This window comes from Bos javanicus, chromosome 7 (genome assembly GCF_032452875.1).
Source record: "Bos javanicus breed banteng chromosome 7, ARS-OSU_banteng_1.0, whole genome shotgun sequence".
Lineage (NCBI taxonomy): Eukaryota > Metazoa > Chordata > Mammalia > Artiodactyla > Bovidae > Bos > Bos javanicus.
The window spans coordinates 19,796,825-19,815,537 of NC_083874.1; the positions used below are offsets into that span (position 1 = coordinate 19,796,825).

The 18,713-nt window shown below is 47.2% G+C and overlaps 1 protein-coding gene across 5 annotated transcripts in view; it reads left to right on the plus strand.

The window, feature by feature from the left end:
- The first annotated feature begins 5,127 nt into the window (after window positions 1-5,127).
- ZFR2 (zinc finger RNA binding protein 2) overlaps window positions 5,128-18,713 on the plus strand; it is a 45,852-nt gene continuing 32,266 nt past the window's right edge. For 2 of the 5 annotated variants that reach the window (XM_061422654.1, XM_061422655.1), the window contains exon 1: window positions 5,137-5,371. In XM_061422654.1, the coding sequence (XP_061278638.1) occupies window positions 5,319-5,371 (53 nt within the window). In that variant the 5' untranslated portion in view covers window positions 5,137-5,318. Of the gene's footprint in view, window positions 5,372-18,713 lie in introns of all 5 variants that reach the window. The other 3 variants (XM_061422657.1, XM_061422653.1, XM_061422656.1) reach the window with 3 other exon arrangements.

Genomic DNA, 18,713 nt, shown 5'->3' on the forward strand with positions numbered 1-18,713 from the left:
GACCTTTTCCAGTCCTGTGGCCACTGCTGGGTTTTCCATATTTTCTGGCATATTGAGTGCAGCTCTTTCACAGCATCATCTTTTAGGATTTGAAATAGCTCAACTGGAATTTCATCACCTTCACTAACTTTTTTCATAGTGATTCTTCCTAAGGCCCACTTGACTTCACACTCCAGGATGTCTGGCTCTAGGTGAGCAATCACACTATCATGGTTATCTGGGTCATTAAGATTTTTTTGGTATAGTTCTTCTGTATATTCTTGCCTTGTCACCTTTTCTTAATATCTTCTGCTTCTGTTAGGTCCATACTGTTTCTGTCCTTTATTGTGCCCATCTTTGCATGAAATGTTCCTTTGGTATCTCTAATTTTCTTGAAGAGATCTTTAGTCTTTCCCATTCTATTGTTTTCCTCTATTTCTTTGCATTGATCACTGAGGAAGGCTTTCTTATCTCTCCTTGCTATTCTTTGGAACCCTGCATTCAGATGGGTATATCTTTCCTTTTCTCCTTTGCCTTTAGCTTCTCTTCTTTTCTCAACTATTTGTAAGGCATCCTCAGACAACCATTTTGCCTTTTTGCATTTCTTTTTCTTGGGGATGGTCTTGATCACTGCCTCCTGTACAATGTCAGGAACCTCCGTCCATAGTTCTTCAGGCACTCTATCAGATCTAATCCCTTGAGTCTATTTGTAACTTCCACTGTATAATTGTAAGGGATTTGATTTAGGTCATACCTGAATGGTCTAGTGGTTTTCCCTACTTTCTTCAATTTAAGCTGGAATTTTTCAATAAGGAGTTCATGGTCTGAGCCACAGTCAGCTCCTAGTCTTGTTTTTGCTGACAATAGAGCTTCTCCATCTTTGACGGCAAAGAATATGATCAATCTGATTTTAGTACTGACCATCTGGTGATGTCCATGTGTAGAGTCAACTCTTGTGTTGTTGGGAGAGGGTGTTTTCTATGATCAGTGTGTTCTCTTAGCAAAACTCTGTTAGCCTTTGCCCTGCTTCATTTTGTACTTCAAGGCCAAACTTGCCTGTTACTCCAGGTATCTCTTGACTTCCTATTTTTGCATTCCAGTCCCCTATGATAAAAAGGACATCTTTTTTTGGTGTTCGTTCTAGAAGGTCTTGTAGGTCCTAAAAGAAATGTTCAGTTTCTTCAGCGTTACTGGTTGGGGCATAGACTTGGATTACTGTGATGTTGAAAGGTTTGCCCTGGAAATGAAGAGAGATCATTCTGTCATTTTTGAGATTACACTCAAGTACTGCATTTCAGACTCTTTTGTTGACTATGAGGGCTATTCCATTTCTTCTTGCCCACAGTAGTAGATATAATGGTCATTTGAGTTAAATTCACCCATTCCAGTCCATTTCATTTCACAGATTCCTAAAATGTCTATGTTCACTCTTGCCATCTCCTGATTGACCACTTCCAATTTACCTTGATTTGTGGACCCAACATTTCAGGTTCCTATGCAATATTGTTCTTTAGAGCATTGGACTTTACTTCCATCACCAATCACATCCACAACTGGGCGTAGTTTTCGCTTTGGCTCTGTCTCTTTATTATTTCTGGAGTTACTTCTCCACTCTTCTCCAGCAGCATATTGGCCACCTACCTACCTGGGGAGTTCATCTTTCAGTGTCATATCTTTTTGCCTTTTCATACTGTTCATGGGGTTCTCAAGGTAAGAATACTGAAGTGGTTGCCACTTCAATATTCTTGCTTTGGGAAGGGGTCAAGGGCCCTGGAGATGGAGAAAAGGGTCTGTGGTTCTCAAAGAGGAGAAAAGGACAAAACTTTTTTTTTCTACATTGCCTTGTCTTTAAACCCAGAGCTAATGATTACACAACACTCATCTTAAACTCTGTACTAAGGATTATAGAACAGCAATGTATCTTGCTCTAGGACTTGTTTCTCCTTCTTAACAAGAACCTTCTGACTAATCTTGCTATCTTATGTGGGAGTAGAATCTGGTAAGACCTTTCTATTGTTAGTTCTAATCTTGTTAATTTAAGATGTATGCTGTAGGAGTGAGTCTAGTAAAAGTATATAAGGCCTTGAAAAGAATAGCGACAGGGCACTCTCCTTCCCCCTTCTGATGTCTATGTCAGAAGCTTTCTCTGTCCATTTTAAACTTTAATAAAACTCTGCTACACAAAAACTCTTGAGTGATCAAGCCTGGTCCCAAAGCTAAATCTTCTTCGGAAATCACGAATCCGACATTGTTCACCGTAAGCTATCAAGATGTGCCTTATGGAGAAAAAAAGCATGTTAGATAAGCTTCATTCAAGTGTGAATTATAGTGTTGCAGACTGTGAGTTCAATGTAAAGCAATCTACAATATATATTAAACAAGATGCCCTTAAACAAAACAAAACACACACACACATTTAGGTATTGATCGACTAATGAAAATGTGATCTGAGGCTTGCAAGAACCTAAGTCTGTATTTCCCCTGGGAGCAATGGATCAGTATTTGCCATTTCAGTGTTTGCTGCAACATTATAGAGCAGAACTGCTGCCAATAACGAGAATCAACTGTATCTACTTCTGAGGGCTACTGTGTGGACTAGATAACGTTGTGCATGTAAAGCATTTTACACACTTCTCACAGCAAATAGGGGCTTTCCTGGTGGCTCAGATGGTAAAGAATCCACCTACAATGCGGAAGACCTGGGTTAAATCCCTGAGTAAGAAAGATTCCCCTGGAGAAAGGAGTAGCAACCCACTCCAGTATTCTTGCCTGGAGAATTCCACGGGCAGAAGAGCCTGGTGGGTTACAGTCCATTGGGTTGCAAAGAACCAGATACAACTGAGTGACTAACACTTACAGCAAATAATAGGAAAAAAAGATACTATGCATTCCAGAGAAAACAGACCTGCTTTTGTAAAAGGTATGCAGCATGGATTAGCTAGTTAGAGCCTCAGGGAATCAGAATGAGGTCCTGGGTAATTACCACACTGGCCTTCAGCCAGGGCATGGCGGGGGAGCTGCGTTTGCCAGACGCACTGGATTGTTCCTTAATGACCACACATGGCCATTAAGACACAAATGGAAGAATGCCATCCACTAAATCACCCATACGGCTTTCCTTGGCACCCTGGGCTTGCCATGGTTTCTGTCCAAGGGTTGACTAGCCCTGTGCCTGCTTAAAAGGAGGGCAAAAGAACACCACTCCAGCATGATCAATAAATGGACACTTTTGGGGGAGGGCTTAAAATTTTTTTAAAATTAAATATTTATCTTTGATGTCTTAGTTGCAAGACAGTTTAGTGTCTTTGGAATCTTTGACCTTCACTGCAGACTGAAGACTCTTAGCTGCAGCATGTGGGATCTAGTTCCCTGACCAGGGATAGAATCCTGGCCTCCTGCATTGAGAGTGTGGAGTCTTAGCCACTGGACCACCAGGGAAGTTCCAAAAAATTAATTAAAAAAATTTAAATAATTGTAGACTCACACACAGTTGTAAAAAGTAACACAGAAAGATCCCATGTACCCTTTTCCACCATGTTACCCAATGGTATTAATAACATCTTGGAAAATTATAATACAATAGCACTATTGCTAATGATACAGTCAAGATACACAACATTTCAATCACCTTAGGAGCTCTCATGTTGCCCTTTTATAGCTACTCCCACTCCCCGTTCCCCCACCCCCATGCCCTTAACTGGTGGAAATCACAAATACATTCTCCGTTTCTATAATTTTTGATCTTTCAAGAATTTTATGTAAATAGAATCATATGTGACCTCTTGACATCAGCTTTTCCTGCTCAGCATAATTCTCTAGAGCTTTATCCAAGTTGTTGTGTGTATCAAGAGTTTATTCCTCCTTACTGCAGAGTAACATTCCATTTATATGAAATGTCCAGAACTGGCAAATCCATAGAGACAGAATGCAAACTAGTGGTGGCCAGGGGCTGGGGGAGGTGTGGGCAAGTAACTGTGAAGGGGTACAAGGTTTCTTCTTGGAGTGATGAAAATGTTCTGGAATTAATGTTTGTAACTGCCATCCACAACTTTATGGATATGCTAAAAAAAATTGAATTGCACACCTTAGGTGGGTGAATTGTATGGTATGTGAAGTATACCTCAATAAATCTGTTCTTAACCAAAGAGTACAGTTTGGTTATGAACTGCTTCCCTGAATCCAAGTTCTTGAGGACTGGTGTTGGGCAGCTCACTGTTACCCCCCAAGAAGGCCCTGCCTGTAGCAAGTGGGTAAAGAAATATCTCTCAAAATGAATTACCCTTAGAACAGGGTTTCTCCACCTTGGCACTGCCGATATTGGAGACAGGTTCTTCTCTGTTATGGGGCACCTACCTGCACACTGCTGGGTCTTGTGCAGCATCCCTGGTCCCCACCTACTTGATGCCAGGAGCACTCCAGTCATGACAGCCACAGATGTCCCCAGACACTGTCCACTGTCCTCTGGGGGCAAAATACTCCAGTTGAGAACCGCAAATTTAGAGCCACTGAATTTTAGGTACTGGAGCCTTCTAAGGAAAGACTGGCACACAGGGTGCTGATCAGCAGGACTTGGTTGTATCAGCAGGGCCATATTCACCCAGCCAGAAACGGTCAGCGGGGCAACGAAACCCCGCTCAAAAAGGAAAAACCACTGCTGCTGCTGCTGCTAAGTCACTTCAGTCGTGTCCGATTCTCTGTGCGACCCCATAGATGGCAGCCCACCAGGCTCCCCCGTCCCTGGGATTCTCCAGGCAAGAACACTGGAATGGGTTGCCATTTCCTTCTCCAATGTATAAAAGTGAATAGTGAATAGTGAAAGTGAAGTCGCTCAGTCGTGTCCGACTCCTAGCGACCCCATGGACTGCAGCCTACCAGGCTCCTCCATCCATGGGATTTTCCAGGCAAAAGTACTGGAGTGTGTTGCTATTTCCTTCTCCAATGCAGCCTCGAAATCCCCAAGCTGAGAGGTTAAAGGGAAGTCCAATATGGGGCGGGGCTTGCGGCGAGGGGCGGAGCTTGAACCAAATCAAAGAGGGTCGGGTCTGGGACTCCACCGGAAGAGTGTCGAGCCAAAGACCCTGATGCTGAGCAGAGGGAAAGTGGGGACTCCGAATAGGGGGAGGGGCTTGCAGCGAGGGGAGGGGTTCGAGGCAAAGATACGCCCTCGGAAGCAGACTAATAAGCGAGAAGGCACGAGCTTCGCGAGTGGGGGCGGGGCCTGAGGCGCGTGGCGGGGCGCGAGAGGCACGCGGCCCAGGCGCCGGCCAGATGACGTCATGCGCTGACGGCCCCGCCCCTTCGCGCCTCCGGGTCGGCGGGCGCTTAGTGGAGACGCCAAGATGGCGGCGAGTAACTATTATGGCTTTGCGCAAGGCGTCGGCTCGCAGTACAGGTAACGACCCCCGCGCCGCCCGCGCCGCCCGCGCCGTTCGACCCTAACCCCGGCCCCGGGGAGGCCACAGCCCCGAGTTGTTTCTGTCGGGGAGAGCCGGAGGGGCTCCTGACGTGGGAGGGGGGCTCTCGGCCTGTCGCGGGGATGTGCCCGAGGGGGAATTGTACCTCAGCGGGCACCGAGGTCTGACCACGGAAGGGGCTGCCCTAGGAGGATGCAGCACCTGAGGTGGGGGAGAGAAGACCGGCGTGGGACGGTACCTGACTGAGTTAGGGGCGGGGCAAGGGCCAAGGACGGAGGGCGGGGGCAGGGCGAGTAGGGAGAAGACCGAGACCTGTGAGGGCACCTGGCGGGGCAGGGGGTGGAGCAGAGAGACCTTGGCGGGGAGCAGGGGAGTGGAGGTGGAAACTTGACCCCTGATTGGGAGGCCAGACAGCCTCGGAGGGGTTCCTGACCGGGCAGGGGGATTTTAAGTTTGGAGGGATGGACCCTAGCGGGGGCGGGGGTCAGGGGGTGCTACAGAACACAGAGACCCGGGAGGGAGAGACAGAGGCCTGGGGGAGGAGGATAGAGGCCTGACTGGAGGGGCGGGCCGAGACTCAAGGGAGTAGCAGTCTAGACCTGAGGGAAGTCCTGAGATCCAATAGGAGAGCAGGCACCTGGGGCTCCGGGGAACGGGAACCATAAGGAAGGGTAGAGGGACCTGGAATCCTGAAAGTCAGTGGAGGAGGCCATTGGGTATTTGAGTTTTAACAGACTCGGAGAAGGGAATTCTTGCCTGGAGGATCCCATGGACAGAGGAGCCTGGCGGCCACAGTTCATGGGATCGCAAAGAGTTGGACGCGACTGAGTGATTAACACTAACAGACTGGGAGGGCTTGCCTGTGGTAAAGAATCCGCCCGCCAATGCAGGAGACACAGGTTCGATCTCTGGGTCCGGAAAATCCCCTGGAGAAGGAAATGGCAACCTACCCCAGTTTTCTTGCCTGGCGGGCTACAGTCCCTGGGGAAGCTGAGTCAGACACGACTTAGTGAATACAATGCAATGCAGTGCAACAGACAGGGACCCAAGCATTGGGAGGGAAAGAAAGGAGCTGAGAGAAGAGCTGGTGGAAGGTGGGGGGGTGGGGGGCGTGGGGGTGGGCAGGGACAGGAAGCAGCCAGGGGAAGGAAATATCTAGGGGTAGAGACACATGGAGTGCGTATGGACTCCAGATGTACACACACACACCCCTTTCCACGGCTTCTCCTTGGAGCCTCTGTTAGGTCTCAGTTTTTCAGCTGGGCATGCAAGACCAGGTCCCCAGCAGGGATGCAGACAGAGCTGGTGTCCCTGGGGAAAAGTGTCCCCCTCCTTACATCATTTTCATGTGTCACCCTGGGGTCAGTTTCCAGCTGGTAGCCTGGCAGAACCTTCTGGGCCAGTTGCTTACAGACTGGATTCGAACTGCTGCCCCTTAGGTAACTGAGAGACTGGTGTCTGCTTGCAAGATGGGCCTGCACCTCATGTTTATTTCATGCTCTGTTTCAGCACGTTGAACACAGGTCAGGCTAGTGGGAAGTTAGTGCCCACCTGTCTACCCAGTTGTGATGCTGCCATGTTCGCTCCCATGGGGTCAGAAGTAATGAGGTCAGGGCTTGGATCCAAGGCTTGTGCAGCTTGCAGAGTTCTTCCTGTTTCCTGTACCCAGAGTGTTCTCTAGGTGTAGCATTGACTAGACATAGATTTTCTGTCAGGGAAAGGATGTCTAGCCTGCTGTTTCCTGAAACAAGAGTGTTGCATTTTTATGTCCTCTTTCCCTGTTTCCAGCATCCTTGGCGGTATTCTTACGGCCAATGCTTAGTTACAGCAGCAGGACTTGGCTAGGCTGTCAGAGACCAAGGCCTTTTTTGGAAATGCTGTGTCCTTCTGCCTGCTTGCTGCCGCTTCTTTCTTTTCTTTCTCTCTATTTTTCTGTTTCCCTTTCTTTTTCTTTCTCCAGTGCATTCTACACTCAGATGTGGAAAATCACTTGAGTGTTGTGCTTTCTATTAAGATTATCTTCCAAGAGAAATTTGAGAATTGGTAAAATAGGTAATCTGAGGACTTCAGATGGTCTTGTCATTTATTTGAATTAAGGTACTTAAACATTTTGATGCAGCTATTGTCTGGATTCTGATAACTTAAGTCATACAGTAAACATGCATGTAACTAAGGATGTGAAACTGTCATGAACTGAATGTCAGATTTGTCTGTGTCTTTAAAATTGTCCCCAAGAAGGTGTGTTATTCCTTAAGAAGTAGATTTAACTAAAACAGAAGCGTAGGAATTATAGCAAAGTAAATTTCAGTCTCAGAAAACCTTGAAATGAGATAATCTGCATTATCTGAACAGTTTTAAGTTAACAGACATTCCCTTTTGGGGGAAACGACTTTTGCTTGAAACCTTCAGCTGCTTTTAAAGTATATATTTCTTGTGTAATGTGCCATAGAAAAACTGATCAGATAACAGATTTTGTGAGTACCAGCTTTGTGGTAGCATTTGGATAGCAGTATTGACAAAGCCCATTTCATGAACTACCAAAGCAAAGACAGCAGTTTATTTCTTAGAGGAATTTTGTGTAGATTTTCTTGGCTTTTAAAACTGGTAACCACAGGGACTTCTCTGGCAGTCCAGTGATTAATACTACGTGCCTCCAGTGTAGGGGGTGCAGATTCAATCCCTGGTCGGGGAGCTAATAGCCCACATGCTGCGTGATGCAGCCAAAAAGTAAAAACTTAAAAAAAAAAGAAAAGGATCAAATGCACATTCACTTTTGAACTATAAGAAAAGTTTGTAATTCCTTGTTAATAATGGTGATTTTAATTTATTTCACCTTATGTGGTCTTTTAGATCTCTTAAGGCTTTTTTAGAGTTAGCGCCGTAAGTTTTCAGAAGGATTAATCCCACTTGGAAAATTGACAGTGCATTTAATTTGCACTGAATGCAGGTTTCAGTTGTGAGGCTGAGAGCTGCTCAAGAAATCCGACAGGGCCCTGTGTGAGTTAAGTCATGTTGGTAATGAAAACGAGAGCTCAGAGCTGTCCGGTGGATGTTCACACTGGTGGAACATGACAGGCAGGCCAGATCTACTGTGAACATTTCCCTCTTCTTGCAGATTTAAAAAAAAAAGTATTTCTTTGTTTGGCTGCGCCAGGTCTTAGCTGCAGCCCTCAGAATCTTTAGCTGTGGCATGTGGGATCCTCCTCCCTGACCAGGGCTTGAACCCAGGCAGTTTTGTCAAAACACCACCCATCTAGTGTAGTTGGTGGCCTCTACCTTTGCATTCTTGTTAAAGCTAAGATGGCTGCTGGATTTTGGTGTAATAGTTGATTTCCCATCAGGAGCTTGATAAGCTTTTGGCGTTTATGTTAATGGCTGGATTCCTTTACCTGGAGAGTGTCAGAAAGTTGGAAGCCTGAGTGAAACCCCATCAAACTCCATTAGTGGTACTAACACTGAGGAGTGCTGGTTACCGACGCTCTGTGTTGAATAAGTCCCAGGCACTTGACATCTCGTCCAGTCCTCCCAGTTATCCTGTGAGCAAGGTGTTCTGATGCCTGTTCTGATGCCTGTTTTGCTGATAAGGGAATGAGGCTTGGGGTACAGTAACTGGTGTAGGATCCCCAGGGTGACAAGCAGTGGGGTCTGGCTAGGCACGCGGGCTGCCATGCCTCTGCCCCTTGGTGGGGCTTACCTGAGTCTTTGAGGTGCTGGTGGTAGCAGACCAAGCCTGACACAGCCGCTTAGCAGTGGGGCCTGCTGGTGGAGACTGGGTTTCGTCATTCTGTAGGTGTTGCCTGGATCCTGCCCCTTAAGTTTGGGTCCTAGTCAGATTATGGTTTAGGGCCATGTTCTTCCGACCTTGAGCAATGACCTTCTCTGGAGCAGAAAAGCTGAGGAAGCATCTAGTCCAGGGTGGTGGGGATGGTAATGGTAAGCCAAGCCGTATCTCTGTAATCTCTCCCAGTCAAAACAGGTAGCTTGGGAAAGGCACTGGGGCCCATGCCAGCCATAGGGAGCCGCACAGGAAGACCACCCATTAACACACCCAGGTGGGAGCCTTGCCCTGTCAGGGCGGGCGCAGCATCCAAGTTGTACCCTTGCCAGCCTCTGTTGCCTGTACCCACCCCCCAGCATGCCCCCACTCTGGTCTCCAGGCCGTTCCAGAATAAATCTTCCCCTCCAAGGCCTGTCTGTCCCCTGAACTTAGGTCCCAGGAGCACAAGCTGCCAGGGAGAATCTAATGTCATTGCCCCGGGGACTGGGGTGGGGCTGGTGGGAACATGACCTGACTGCTCCTCAGCAGTACCTCCTTTCACTCCTGATGGGATTAGCTGAAGTGGACCCTGGGAACACAGGGCACAGGAGTTCTCCTGTTAGAGTGTGACTCCTGTCGTTTTTTTAAAGGCCCATCTCAATCAGGCTGAGATATGTGCTAGGGGTTGAGTGAGAGGGGCCTTTGGAAGGCAGTTTTGAGTGGCAGCTCTCAACTGCAGACAAAACCTGATTTCAGGATATTTTAAGGAAAACCTTTCAAACGATAGAACTGTGTTATCTGTGTTTCTATCACAAGTACGTGAGGTACATTGAAAGTTTTTGAAGTGTGGATTTTGAATTTTCATTTTCTACATTATAGAACCAAAAGTCAGCTCATCAACCTCAGAGTATAAGTTAATTCCTAATATAGATTTTTTTTTTTCTCAACATATTCTGTTTCTGAATGTTTTTTAGTTTTGTTTTGTCTTTTGTCTGGATCTACCAGTGTATATATGGAGGAGGAAATGGCAGCCCACTCCAGTGTTCTTGCTTGGAGAATCCCATGGACAGAGGAGCCTGGTGGGCTGCCATCCATGGGGTCACACAGAGTCGGACACGACTGAAGCGACTTAGCAGCAGCACCAGTGTATATATTTAGAATGACCAAAACAGCTACATCAAATTTAAAAGCATTTTCAAGTGATCCTTTAAAATTGTTTTTTCACATTGAGTGTAATTGGTGGTGTTCTATGTGGCTGTGGAGGTAAGGATCAAGACCATTGACCTGGATGAATAACCGAAGAGCCCTAAAAAGTAAGGCAGACAGGTAGAAAGATATTCGTAGACTTTGTATTTACTCTTTATTTTATATTAATAGAGTGAAAGTCTGAAACTTCAGATCAGGGATTGCAGACAGCGTTGTGAGGGGCGGACACGTACATGTATGAGTCATCTAAGAGGACAGAGGGTGTACCGGGGGAGGATCACAGCAGGGCCTGCGCACCCCACCCCCGCCAGTCATTGACTCGTGGGACTGAGCCTGGAGTCTTCCTGCTTTCCCAGAGAACCCACAATCCCCGTTCTGTGTGAAATCCCCCAAGTTTTAAATACCAGGACCAAATTCAGACTGTGAGACAGATGACATCTGCTTCCATTCTGTGACCTTCCTTTATGTTCTTGAGGATACAAGAATGTACAGGAAGATAATTAAACTTAATGTTTAATAAGACAGGAGAATAGGAAGACATTATAGTTTACAGTGAATAGTTGAAAGGAACAGTACCTATTTCAGCTAGAAGGAGGAGCCCTCCATTTCAACTGGTTTTAGTTATTTAAGAAAGTTCTGGGTTTATGTGTGTGTCTATGTATTAAAAATTAACATCAGTTTTTGTTTTCATCACGACTCTGAGCTCTTCAGATAGCTTATTCATCTAAGGTGAGGAACACTGTCTAATTCAAAACAGAATTAGGAAGCTTTGACAAAGCACAGAGATTTTTTCTTGTTTCTTTTGTTTTTTGCGTGTCTGTGACACCTTAAATTTGAAGGGTGCTCTTTGGTCAGAGCGTGTGGTAGAATCTTGGTAGGAAAAGCTTTGGTACCACCCAGGGTCTCACTGTTTGACTGGTTGTTTCTTGTTCTGTGCCTTGTACTGAGGCATCTGCCATCAGCCGGGAACTGATCTCTGCCTGTCCTTTCTTTGGATTTTTGTAAGGTTGCTAGACCTTTTTAAATTAGAAACTTCATTTGTAAGTATTTTGAGGAATGGGATTTCTTTTTTTTTTTGGTAGATATTTTGCTGCTTTGGGCAGTTTTATCCCCCCAGAGGTAAGTTGCATTTATGGCACATCACTGTTCACTTGCCTTTTACAATTAAGTGTTGATTAAGAATTGAGAAGGCTTCCATGGTGGCTCAGTGGTAAAGAATCTGCCTGCCAGTGCGGGAGGCGCAGGTTCAATCCCTGGGTTGGGAACATCCCCTGGAGAAGGAAATGGCAACCCACTCCAGTATTCTTGCCTAGGAAATCCCATGGACAGAGGAGCCTGGCAGGGTACAGTCCATGGGATTGCAGAAGAGTCAGACATGACTCAGAGACTAAACAAGATTTGAGAAATCCCTTGCTTTGGTTCTGCAGCACTTTGTAGTTTGGAAAATCAGTTCCATAGACTGAGATTATCTCCTTGATGGGGAGCAGAATGAACTATAACTTCTCAGACTCTTGGAATGAATGTTTTAAAAAGCCAGTGGTTCTTTTAAATTTGAATGTCCTTGGTTGGATCCGGGGTTGATGGTCCAACATATGTTGTATTTGCTCATGAGGAACTCAGATTGGCTGTCTAGTGGCTGCTCCCTGTGTTGACGCAAGAGGCACACGTGCTAGACCAGCACCAACATGGCTGTGGAGGTTCTTCTGCCCCTTGAAACAGCAGGAGAGGGCTGGACCACGAATGAGCCCTCGCTGTGCCCAGAGCAGCCTGTTAAGGGTTTGGTTCATCTCAGTAAAGAGGCGCAGCCACACTGATCCTGGTTGACCTGCACTGCTTTGGTGGGGGGACGGTGTGTGTGTGTACATAACGCTTTCTGTTTAGCTTAACCAGCATGTATCAACAAGACGGCGTTCTTAAGCATCTGACCCACAGCGCTAACCATGCAGCCACCCTCCACGTGAGAACTACATTCCTTTTCAGAAGAACAGAAGAGGATTCTTGGAGTTTCACTGCCAAACAACGTGGCTCACCCTTCAGGCTTAGGAAGCTCCCGTCAGCGGTCTCAAACCCCTGCCTCGGGAATGTCCAGCCATCATGTGACTCTGTGTGGAGGCTCAGGCTGGCCCTGACCGGGGAGCTGGGGTCTCCTGACTACATTCAAAGAAGGTTGCAGACGGGGGCAGAGGAATGAAATTCTCCATCCTCTTCCTAAGAGCCCAAGGATTTAGTGCATCAGATCTAAAGCTTTCCAGGGCATTTTCTGGACATCCCTGGATCTGAAATGGGCATTTCATATGGAGAATGCATATAGCTTTCATGGTAAAAAAAAAAAAAAAAATCCGTTAGAAAAAAAATAAGAATTGTTACGGGTATAAATGTACAGTATGTCATATGTTTGACATAAAACCCTTGTCAACCAAAGTGCCAAACGAGGTCATCTCTCTGGGTGTGTATGTATGCGTGTACACACAAAGTAACAGATGTGATCTCAATGCCAATAAAACATCTGAACACCTCCTCCCTGATGAATGTCTTGAGTGAGCATATTAGCCTTACCCTAACCCTAACCCCTGAATGTTCCTCAGCCATGTAGGAGTCACAGACACACCTGGGGAGCTGATCGAGGTCAGGATGCCAAAGCCAGGGTTTTCTCCCCATAGCCCTGCAGAGTTTGTGATCATCTAGTCTGAGATGTCAGACTGTCCCGCAGTCAGGTTTAACCCCTCCGTCTGGTTTAGTTTAAGCCACGGGGTGGGCAGGGGAAGTGTTAGGAGCAGGGCTAATAAGTGAGTGAGTGAAGAGCTCTGCCCTGGAGGGAAGAGTCCATGATTTTTTTTTTTTTTTGATGTGGACTGTTTTGTAAAGTCTTTATTGAATTTGTTACAATATTGTAACAAATACTGTTATAATAGTTAACTGTTAACTTCTGTTTTATGTTTTGATTTTTTGGGCGTGAGGTTTGCAGGATCTGAGCTCCCTGACCAGAGATCAGACCTGCAGCCCCTGCATTAGAAGGTGGACTCTTAACCATGGCACTGCCAGGGAAGCCCGTGATTTTATTTATTTATTTATTTATTTTAACACCTAAAACATTATGTACTGGAATATAGCTGATTAATGACGTTGTGGTGGTTTAAAGTGAATAGCGAAGGGACTCAGCCATACATATACATGTATATCCTTTCTCCCCCAGCTCCCCTTCCATCCAGGCTGGCACATAACATTGAGCAGAAGTTCAGTGTGCTATACAATAGGTGGGAAGTCCTTGATTTTAAAAGAAATCATTGTGTGAGGTTTCTCACCATTGTGATTCCAGGAAAATCTTTTTTCCACTTGATTTTTTTCTTCCCCAAACTCTGCATGTTTTTGATCCTGTGTGTGTTCTCAATGAGAATGATTCTGTGAAAGAAAGCAGTCTGCAGCGGAGATAGTCGTTATGGCAAACCTAGAATGACCTGTTGCTCCTCCTGACGGTCCCTGGCACATTTCACCACCTGCCTGTAGCTCCCTCAGGTGTGTGCCCTTCTGAAGTGAGGTCTGTGCTCAAGATCCGACATGTCCTTCATGTTTGGCCTTAGAGGAGCAACCAGAGTGTGTCCCATGGGGGAGACCCCCGGGTCGGGAAACATAGCCTCCCCAGATGTATCCCCTCCATGTCCCCATCAGCTCAGTGACTCACTGAACAAAATGACATCCATGGGTCTCTCCATTCTAAAATCTTATGACTCTGCGCTTCCAGTGCAGGGGGCTCCAGTTTGATCCCTGGTCCAGGAATTAAGATCCCCACATGCCGTGTGACACAGACAAAAATTACAAATAAATACAATAAGAATAATAAGTTTTAAAAATCTTATCTAGATGTTTAGTCACCCAAAAAAGCCTGACTCCCTGAAACAGAATTCAGACCAGAAAGCCGTCAGAGGATACTTACCTGGGACCCATAGACGAGGACGCCAGCTAGGACTTTGAGTCTGTGTCACTCAGACGTGCTTCAGCCTTGCTCTTCCTGAGCCCACAGATGCCGGTGCATTCCCCCAGCTTCCTGCCTCAGCTCCCCACTCCCAGGCAGGGCAGGGCAGATGGCAGCCTCTGGGTCCTCGTTACAAGGACTGTGTCCCAAGTGCTGTGTTGCAGTGGCACACCCTTCCTGTGAGCAGCAGATGAGCACACAGCAGCAGCAGCAGCAGCAGCAGCAGCAGCAGCCAGGGCCCCTGGCTTAGGGGAGGCTTCACCTGGGGTCAGTTCATGACTCTTCATTCCTCAACACTCAACTCCCAGCACCCTGCTCTTGCTCAGGAATCTCCTGCAGACCATGCTGGATTCTCACACTTGCTCTCTTAGGCCTGTGCAGTGGGGGTTTTTTGTTTGCTATATTTGAATTGGAATAGAAAATGGCAACCCACTCCAGTATTATTCTTGCCTGGAAAATTCTCTGGACAGAGGAGCCTGGCAGGCTACAGTCTGTGGAGTTGCAAAGAGTCAGACATGACTGAGCACAAACAAAATATTTAAATTTGGAGCCATTACTGTAAAGTTGGGAGACTTTTTCAGAAATTTCTAGGATTGCTTAAAATGGGAAGAGCTGGCCATGCTGGGAGGCCCTGTAGCAAATGAGTTTTTGTTTGTCACATCTCCCAAAAGATAGGCGTTCCATTCTACAGGTGAGTAAACTGATCGCTCAAGGTCCCACGGTGAGCAGAGACAGGGTTGGAAACCAGGCGGTGTGGCTCCTGTCCCAGCCCCTAGGTTGCAGCACTCCCAGTTCCTAAGCTTGAAACCCTGTCAGCTTTTCCCTGGTCCCCGGCCCTCAGTCCTCACGCAGAGCCCTTGGGTCCTCAGCCACTTCCTTCCACCTTATTCTCAGGGCACATCTCATTTGTTCCTGTGCAATTTTCATCTTGAGGTGACTGACAACAGGGGGCGGTCTTGCCCTTGAAAGAAGATTGATTACATTCCTCTCCCCAACCCAACTCCAAGAGAAGGGAATATGCCATGTCACGCAGGGCATGACATGCCTTTTACCCTCTCCCATATGGGAGAGCAATGTCCTGTGAAGCCCCAGGTAATTACAGGCAAAACTGCCATGTCCAGGGCATCTGAGAGGGCAGGAAGTCACAGCTTTCATCTCATTCTTAAAAGGATCCTGAAAAAGGCTATTAGAAACTGACCTCTCAGGACTTCCCTTGTCTGGCCAAGCAGTTAAGACTCCACACATCCACTGCAGGGGGTGTGGGTTTTATCCCTGGTTGGGGAACTCAGATCCTGCATGCCACGTATCATGGCCAAAAAAAATTAGAAATTGACCTCTCACCAAGGGGAGCTAGAGCAGAGGTATGGGGACTACCCCTTCAGACTTGGGGCAGGGAGCTTGGGCAGGAGTGACAGCCTCTGCTGCTGACTTACCTGCCGCTCCCCCACATATGTTAGGCTCTAGTCCCCCACTCCTGGGCACCCTGACCTTGCAGGCCTGAATCTCTTCAGCAGCAGCCCTGCTGATGTCCAGGCCAGATTGTTCCCTGTGGGGCCATCCTGGGCACTGTGGGGTGTTGAGCAGCATCCCTGGCCCCCACTTATCAATGCCAGGAGCCCCCCAAATAACCAGAAATGTCCCCATGATCACCCTGTGTCCCCTGGGGGCAGGATCACCCCAGATGAGAACCCCGATCTGGATTACCTAGGTTTTGACAACCATACGGGCCAAGCCTGTGGAGGCTTTCCTATGAGCTGTCTTTTGGCACTCCCAGCTCCTAAAACCTCCATGTGGTAGATCCGTGGCCAAAACACCCCTGTCATTTATGTCTTTCCTTCTTATGGTATTGGTTTAGTTGCTAAGTCGTGTCTGCCTCTGTGACCCCATGAATGGTAGCCTGCCAATCTCCTCTGTCCATGGGATTTCCCAGGCAAGAATACTGGAGTAGATTGCCATCTCCTTCTCCAGGGGATCTTCCTGACTCAGGGATAAAACTTGAGTCTCCTGCATTGGCAGGTAGATTCTTTACCACTGAGCCACCAGGAAGGAATTCCTTCTTACATCCTTTCAACTGGGACCTTGCACTCTTCCCATTGGGAAAGTACATCTATTTCCCTGGCCCTGGAGCCAGGCTTCCTCATGCCCCTCCTTGGCCCATAGATTGCAGTGGAAGTGATACCACCATATGTGTATATGTGGAAGGTTTATGTCCCCCCTCAAGTTTATATATTGAAACCTAACCCCTAAGTTGATGGTGTTAGGAAGTAGTGCCTTTTGAGGGGTGATAAGGTCATGAGGACAGTGCCTCATGAATGGGATTAGTGCCCTTTTAAAGGGACCCCAGAGAGCCCTCTCACCCCTTGTGAAGTGCCATGTGAAGACACTGCAAGAAGGTAGCCATCTCTGAACCAGGACTCGGGCTCTCAGCAGACACTGGATCTGCTGGTGCCTTGGTCTCAGACTCCCCAGTCTCCAGAACTGAGCAGTTTCTGTTTAGAAGTTCCCACTCTGTGGTGTCATGTTGAAGCATCTGTTTGAGCTGCTAATCTGATTCTAAGCCTAGACCTCCAGAGCCTTTGCCCACATAGCGTCCATTCTCGGGGGTACCCTGCTACCACATGGGGGACCCCAGACTAGCCCACTGGAGGAGGAGATGCCACAGGGAGGAGGGCCTTGGTGCAGGCCCTGCTCTCCAGGAGCAGCGCTGCCTGCCACTGACCTCAGTTGCAGCCCAGCCCAGCGCAGCCCACAGGGTGAAGAACAAAGTAATGGATAGCTGATTTGTTTGTTTGGTTTTGGCTGAGCCACATGGCACGTGAGATCTTAGTTCCCCAACCAGGGATTGAACCCGCACCCCATTCTTTGGAAGCTTGAAGTCTTTTAACCACTGGACCACCAGGGAGGTCCCAATGATGGCTATTTTAAGCCAGGGATCAGCAAACCTTGTCTGTAAAGGGTCAGAGAGTAAATATTTTCCACTCTGTGGGTGTCTTAGTTCAGCCTGCTCTGACCAAACACCACAGACTGGATGACTTGTAAGTAACAGTTTATTCCTCTGAGTTCCCATGGCTGGAGGTCTGCCATCAGGACACAGACAGGGCTGGGCTCTGCTGAGAACCCTCTCTGGGTTGCAGACACTGACTTCTGTTTGTCCTCACATAGAGGAGCGCAGAGGGTGGAGGAAGCCCTCCTGTGACTTTTTAACTTTTTATTTTGTATTGGGGTGTAGCTGATTAACATTGTTGTAATAGTTTCAGTTGAACAGATAAGGGACTCAGCCATACATATACATGCATTCATTCTCCCCCAAACTCCCCTCCCATCCAGGCTGCCATATAACATTGAGCAGAGTTCCCTGTGCTATACATAGGTCCTTGTTGGTTATCCATTTTAAACATAGCAGTGTGTACGTGCCCATCCCAAATTACCTAACTATCCTTTTTCCCCCTCCTTCCCCCCACCACCCATAAATTCCCATAAATTCATTCTCTCAGTCTGTGCGTCTTTTTCTATTTTGTAAGTAAGTTCATTTGTATTATTTCTTTTGAGATTCCACATATAAGGGACGTCATTTGATAGTTCTCCCCTGTCTGATTCACTTCTGTCCTATGACTTTTATAAGGGCACTAATCCCATCTCAGGGGCCCCACCCTCATGACCTCATCTAATGCTAAATTACCTCCCAAAGGCCCCACCTTCTAACATCATATTCAGGGGAAGGGGGTTCAGCATAACAATTTTGCACAGACACGGACATTCAGCCCATAGCAGCAGACTGTACTATACATGTCGCCACTACAGAGCTCTGCCGCCGTAAAGTGGAAGCAGCTGAAGAGATGTAAACAAGTGGATGAGGCTGTGGGCCATCAAAACTTATATATTGACACTGTGAATTTCGTATACTTTTCACATGTCATAAAATCGTACTCTCTTAACCCTCTCCAACCACTCAAAAATGCAAAATCCATTCTCTGTTAATGGGCTGTGCAAAAACAGGCAGTGGGCAGGTGTGGCCACACTGTCCAAGCCCTGCTTTAAATCCCTTCCGTTTCTCTGTTTAATGGTCTAGTTGGGGCTCTACCATGCCACTCCTGAGAAGGGTGTGAGATCATAGGACCTGCACATCCCTCACCACCCCCGCCCCACAGCTCCAGGGCATCGTGCTCTGCTTCCTCACAGAGCTTGCTCTGCTAAATAAATGCCAGGTCACCCATGATCCTCCCAGACCATGGACACCTTTGTGCCGTTGTGAGCAGTGACTCAGCATATGGTAGGCCCAGTGTTCCCTTTGGGGTCACAGCTACTGCTCTGATCATTGTCACCAAACATTTATTTACTTGACTGCTTGGCAAGCCCCCATTTGGGTGTTTGCAAAGCTCTCAACTAC